Source organism: Puntigrus tetrazona, chromosome 17 (assembly GCF_018831695.1).
Source record: "Puntigrus tetrazona isolate hp1 chromosome 17, ASM1883169v1, whole genome shotgun sequence".
NCBI lineage: Eukaryota > Metazoa > Chordata > Actinopteri > Cypriniformes > Cyprinidae > Puntigrus > Puntigrus tetrazona.
The window spans coordinates 17,210,253-17,217,041 of record NC_056715.1 but is presented as its reverse complement, the minus strand read 5'-3'; the positions used below and the strand labels follow the sequence as shown (position 1 = coordinate 17,217,041).

The 6,789-nt window shown below is 41.4% G+C and overlaps 1 protein-coding gene across 3 annotated transcripts in view; it reads left to right on the top strand.

Annotated features, from left to right (window-relative positions):
- The window catches only part of cdin1 (CDAN1 interacting nuclease 1), a 60,495-nt gene extending 59,502 nt beyond the window's left edge, over positions 1-993 (top strand). For all 3 annotated transcript variants that reach the window (XM_043262315.1, XM_043262314.1, XM_043262316.1), the window contains exon 12: positions 663-993. In XM_043262315.1, the coding sequence (XP_043118250.1) occupies positions 663-804 (142 nt within the window). In that variant the 3' untranslated portion in view covers positions 805-993. The remainder of the gene's footprint in view (positions 1-662) is intronic.
- The last annotated feature ends 5,796 nt before the right edge of the window (positions 994-6,789 follow it).

Sequence of the window (6,789 nt, the reverse complement as noted above, 5' to 3'; positions counted from 1 at the left end):
TGAGTTAAAATCAGCCCTGTACTAGCAGCCCGTGCTGAAAGTCTCACAGCATCTAAATGTTTACATCATACCTCCAGGACGTTTCCTTAAAAAGGCTGGTTGTGGTGATGGAGGTGGTTCAGTGATGGAAGGACTGCTCAGGTCTCCAGGTCCTGCAGTGAAGATGACTCGAGCTGGGTTTACGTCCAAACTTGTGAATGAACATCGTTTTCATCCGACCGCAATCAAAACGTCCTTTCTGTGACGCCGAAGCACAGAACCAGTCATAAGGGTCGTCTTTGAAACGTTGAGATTTAGCTGAGATGCGACTGTTTGAAAATCTGGAATCTGAGCGAGAGAAAAAAAGAAATCTCCTCTTAGCCGCGCGTTTTATCAGTCGAAATGTTTTTATATATTTACGGTAGGAAACTGAGCATGATCTTTACCTTACAGTGAAAAGAAAATAGTTTATAGCTCAGAATGCTGAAAACAAAAATTCAAACTATATGTTTAAGTTTTAATCTCATGGCAGTTAAAGTGCATGTTTTTCTAACTCTATTGGCCGATAGACTAGATAGCTTCTTTTTCTGATTCTTGGTCAGACGTCTGGACTTTCTGCAGCGTGAGCGTGATGTGAACATGTCAGCGGTCTTTGATGAAGGGTATGTGGTGTGTGTCTGCAGGTTCGGCCCGGGGCTGGTCATCTACTGGTACGGGTTTGTGTCCGAGCTGGACTGCCAGCGGGAGCGAGGGATCCTGCTGAGAGACGGCTTCCCCTCGGACGTCGTGACCCTGTGTCAGGGGCCGGCACGGGGCCCGCTCTGACCCGGCACGGGGCCGCTCGTCGCTGTGGATGTGAATCCGGAAGCAATTTAGCTTTCCTGCAGCGTGAGACTCCTGGCAAACATCTGCGGTGAACTCCGGCTGAACCCGTCCTGCTGAGAGGCAGGTGACACGCTGCTTTCATTGTTTGTTCAGTTATGAAGTGCAATAAAGTTATAAGTTCTTCATGTATGTTCTGCGTCAAGCGTGTGTGTGTGTTTTCTGAAGATTTCTTAGTCGAGTGACGCTCTCCACAACGTCCTCTTCCTGTCTTAAGAGCCGAGGAGAGATAGCAGAGATCTCAAGAGCTTCCCGTCTGTGCACTATTAACCCCGCGGTGCCTGAGCCGTCAAACACACAGTTCAGTTAGTTGTGTTTCATGTTTTGACTCATTCAATGATAGAGTGACAAAATGAAGGCTCAGTTTCATTCAGTGACTGAATTTAATAAAGAAAGATAGATTTCTGTGAATCAGTGAGATCTTTATAACAGTGGAGCAGACCCTGACATAAAATGATCTAAATATCAGCGGCTGCTCTGTATCTCCAGTAAAAGTTAGATGAGACTGAAACGTATGTAGTTCAGTGCTGATGGAGAGCTGAAGAAATAAAGGCTCCTCAGAAGACGTGAGATGTTTCGGAGGCTTGTGAAGATCATCGCTTCGCTGAGGAACAGGGAAAGTAAAGCTCCTCAAAAGATCCCGATTAGATCCTTCTAGAAAGTGATTGATGGAGAATCAAGTAAAGCTGAGCTGCTTCGGTCCAGGAAGAGTTCATCTGAAACGGAAAAAGACACGAGAAGCATTTCTTCAAGTACTTCTAAACAAAGTCTAAACCCTCGACCGGAGACAGACGTCATGCAGTAGATGGTGTGTGAAACAGCTGATCATTCAGAGGTGTGTGTGTGTGTGTGTGTGTGTGTGTGTGTGTGTGTGTGTGTGTGTGTGTGTGTGTGTGTGACTGATACAGTAGGGTGTCTAGGGTCAATGAGGTCCAGACCCATCTCTCTCTCTCTCTCTCTCTCTTCTGTAAACTGGTGCAGGGTTTGTGTCCTAACCCTCGAAGCAGGTCTCAGCCGGGCCCCGTTAATGAGCGGCTCCTAATGGGGTACAGAAAGAAGTAAAAGCAGGGTAAACCGGCGAGTCAGTTCCTCTGGAGAGCTTCCTGTGATTGTGTTCTGATGTGAATTACTCCAGCGGCCTGATGTTTCCAGCTGCTTCTGGTTCTATCGCCGCTCATCTGATCTCAGCAAACATGAACATCTTCATCATTTACTCTCAGCCTTTCTCAGAAAACAAGGTGCAAGCGCCGTTTCGCATCTAAGAGCAGTTTCCTGGAGTTGAAAGTACAGGCACATGAAGATACTTTTAATCAATGCTTTTGAAGTTTTTGAATCTCTATTCATCTGTGAATCCTGAAAAATAAAATCAGTTTCCACAAAAATATTGATCATCACGACTGTTTATAACACTGATAATAATCAGAAAAGTTTGTGAGCAGTAAGTCAGTACTTTATTCTGATTTCTGAAGATCGAGTGACGCTGAAGACTGGAGGAAGCTGAAAACACACAGAAATAAATCACACTTTAACACACACTCACTGAGAAAACAGGTATTTATAATTACAATAATATTTCACAGTTTTACTGTATTTTTAAACCAATAAAAAGCAACCTTGGAGAACAAAAAACCTTTCTAAACTCATTGCTGTGTCTGGAGCAGAAGAACAGCTGTGTTTGAAGAAATATACAACAATACTCTGAGTGTGTCACCATTACACTCTTCACTATCAGGCCAAGAGCCATTAGTAAGATAGAAAAGATCATGTTCTGTGGAGATGTTTTGGACGTTATTTTTTGTCAGGTCATGTGGATGTTTTGTGAGGTGAGTGAGTGAAGGTGAGTGAGTGAGGGACGTCCAGCAGCTCCGTCTGAGAGAGGAACCGGGTTCTGCAGAGATCCGCAGCTGTTCCTGCTCAGTCATTAACATATTCATCTCTCCACAGAGCAGCAGGTGTGTTATGATGTGCTGCTTCACTCTCTCACACACACACACACATTCTCCGCTGGCAATTAACCCTGGCTTCTCTGATCGTCTTTCCGTCGCAGCTGAGATCTCAACTGTTTAATCCAGCTCTCACCAAACACTAGTCCAGCTTGAATCAAACTCATCCAACGTTTGTTTGCTCCACACTTCTGAGGAAAAGGATCAGTTGTGACTGCTCTAGACAAACTAAACAGTTTTTATAATTCAATAATGAGACCAAAAGCTTGAACGGATGGTGGATCTTGATGAGTGAGAAACGTTTGACCAGGGCTGCGTTCATTTGATCAAAAATACAGTAAAATGTTAAAATATTATTACAATTTAAAAAGCAGTTTTCTGTGTGAATATCTGCTGAACAGTAATTTATTTCTGTGATCAAAACTGTATTTTCAGCATCATCACCGCAGTCTTCAGAAATCATTCTTATACACTGATCTCTGATTATTATAGTGTTGAAAATGTAGATTTTTTTACATTTCCTTTTTTATTTTTAAGTTTATATATGATTCATTATGAACGTGTTTACCATGAGGGTTTAGGTTAGAGATGAAGAGTTTCTTCTGGGTGTAGATGAGCAGGATCTCAGAGGGTTCTTCACTCAGCGGCTCTTCAGGAGCCCGCTCTGATTCTTCTGGCTGGAGGGATTCAGTCCGGCCCCTAAAGGTCAACGGGACGAGTGGCATTTGGGTTCTGACAGGCGACCCACATTCACTGAGATTCATGTTCTGTTGGAGGCTGAGCGTCTGTCCATGAGCTGCACACACACACACACACACACACACACATACTCACACACACACACATACTCACACACACACACACGTACTCACACACTGCAGCTCAAGTCACCAGGCTGTTTGTTTCATACCTGTGTGTGTGTGAGTGTGTGTGTGTGTGTGTGTTAAACATACTTTGGGTACATCCTTGTCTGTAGACAAGCAAAAACAGCAAAAAAAAAAATAAAGCTATGTTTGTTTGTATGTTTTTTAATTGTAAGAATCCTGAATAGTTTAGTGTTGGTTGATCCATGTCTGTCTGACACAGAAGTGATGTATTATTATGAATATTTTTCACATCTAGATATTTAATATTATAATGTCTCTATGGTTTCAGTGCAAAATAATTTATAAGGGATTTTTTCAGGTCCTAATGTTTGTCTATACACCATTGTATTATAATACAGTTGAGTAAATGTTTATGGTGTGTGTGTGTGTGTGTGTGTGTGTGTGTGTGTGTGTGTGTGTGTGTGTGTGTGTGTGTGTGTGTGTGTGTCGTAGTCTCGTGTTTTTTAGATACTAGTACTGAAAGAAGGACAGAGACAGTAAGTCTGTTTTTAGTTTCTGGAGTTGAACTGTGTCTCGAACCAGAAACGAATAAAACACTCTCATCTTTCTTCCACTGAGGCACGCTTTATTTATTCATTTCTTATTTTTTTGTTTAATTTGTTATTGCAGAAAATGTCATATATTGTCTTAAATTATTCTTCTTATTTCTAGAGTTTTATGCAGGTTATTTTATCTCTCATGAAACGATTAAACGGGACTCAAAGAAACACATCTCGATGCTCGGAGGTAAAAGGTGTCGACATTTACAGAGAAAGCTTTTGGAGGAAACTGAGATTAATATTACATTACTGTTCATTCACACGACACAATTAATGACATTTACTGCGAGATAATAAGGTCAGAAAAAGATCGGTGTATCTGCTTCGATCCTCGTGGTCTTTAACGGGAGGTTTTTCTTCATCATCATCATCATCATCATCATCGTCATCCGGAATCAGACTCTGATTGATTGGATCTGTTTTTATAATCGTGTGTGATTGGTCTTCGTTCAGATCGAGAGAAGATGGAGAAGTCTTTGACCAGAAGGGGTCGCTGTGATGTCGGGCCCCGGGCTTCTTCTCGTGTTTCTCTCTGAATTCTCTCAAGCACGCAGACTTGCCTTTTTTTCCCTGTAAAAAAATATAACTAAATTGTATGTGCATGCGCGCGCGCGTGTGTGTGTGTGTGTGTGCGCGCGCGTGTGTATTTCAGTGATTAATATTTTTGCTCCTTCGTCTTAAAAAAAACATTAGTCTATTTCATTTGAAAACATTTAATTCGATAATACACTGACAGATACGCGTTATAATTTTGCGTTTCCGTTTATTATTATTATTATTATTATTTTATTATTATTATTTATTATTATTATTATTATTATATTATAGCATATACAAAAGCAAAATAGATATGATGAGATCCGATGAGAAATGCTGTATTTGGTGTCTGTTTGAGGACTGGATATCACTTTAAAGAAGAAATCAGCCGCGAATATAAATCAGGTGAATTAACAATAACAAACATTACAGCCGAATCATAAAACTAATAATAATAATAATAATAATAATAATAATAATAATAATAATAATGAAGGAGTAAACGATCATGAAACAGACCTGCAGTAGCCTACATTAATAATAATAATAACAATAATAATTAAGGCTATAACTACAAAATAATATTAGTATTAATATTAGCTATAGTTAATTGCTCGCATTAATAATAGAAGCAGTAAAACTAAGAAGTGGAGGCCGTTCAGGTGTTTAGTTGCTGTTTCTTCAGCTGTGTTTGAGTTCATGTGAAGAGCTTTTGTTGTTTTCTCTCTTCAATGTTTCTAAACGAAAAACAGAGAGAGAGCGCGTCGCTATTATTTCTCTGCATGGGCTTTATTGATCAGTGACTGTGAGCTAATGTCATTATCCTCATCAATAGAGAATCACTGGGATGCTGACAGTGATTAATGATCAGGGGCCTCTGCGCGTGACCCCGGGGCCGCGCGCGCACACACACTCACACACACACACCCTCTCACACACACACACACACACACACACACACAGTGTTCGTCGGGGTGTGTGTAGGACTCGTTCGGTCCTCGGTCCTCGGTCTTCTTCACGCGCTCGTCTCTCGTTCATTTCGAGCATCTCGCCTTTTTTCGCTTTTGTGTGTTTCTGGGTTCCCGTGACCGGCTTGATGATGATGATGATGATGATGGTGGTGATGGTGATGAAGGCCGGATCATCCATCATTCCTGTCACAGGCTCAATTCAATCCCCCTCCTGTCCTCTATTAATATTAAAATCAGCTCACAATGATGCCGCCCTTCCTTTCACTTTTCTTTCTTTCCCTTTCTCTTTTTTTTTTTTTTTTTCTCTTTCAGATCATATTCTATAATTTCACTCTGAATTATTTGCACGTCTGTTTTTTCTAATGTGCAGTCGTAAAAAGATATTTGCTCGTTTGTGGTTCAGTTTAACAGACACGATTAAATAAAGCGCCCTCAGCCCGTGAGAGAGGACTCAGTCAGAGTAAAAAACTCAAAACGCGTATCTTCCTATATTTATATATATTTTTTTTTTTCGCAAAAACAGAAATATTTACAGAGCATCTTGTTATTTTTCGTTTGAGGATTTTACGAGGAAACGACTCGCCGATATTTCTGAACAGAGATGTTATTATTTAGTAAATTAATAATTACCGTCGGTGTGCGTTTGAATTATTAATACTGTAATTCAGCTTTTCGCAAATAATTAAACCCCTCTGCTTTGGGAGAAACGCGTGCTTTCTTTTATCCTTTCGGTGCAAAGCAAACCTTCACGAGAGCACCAGAAAAAACATATGAAACATTAAAGTAACGAAGAAAGACTAAGGTTGATATCAAGCTCTTGAATCATTCGACTACGAGCGGGTTTTCTTTGAGTTTCTGGAAACGCGTTTGCCGCGCACGTGCGCGTCCTCGTCCTCGTCCTCGTGGCCGGCGCGCGTGAACGCGTTTGTCGTGTCGTGAGAGCGAGCTCCAGCAGGAGGCGCCTCGGACCCTGCACTGACCCGGCACTGACCCGGCACTGACCCTGCACCGAGTCCAGCAACACACTACAGCACGCAAGAATCTACCAAAA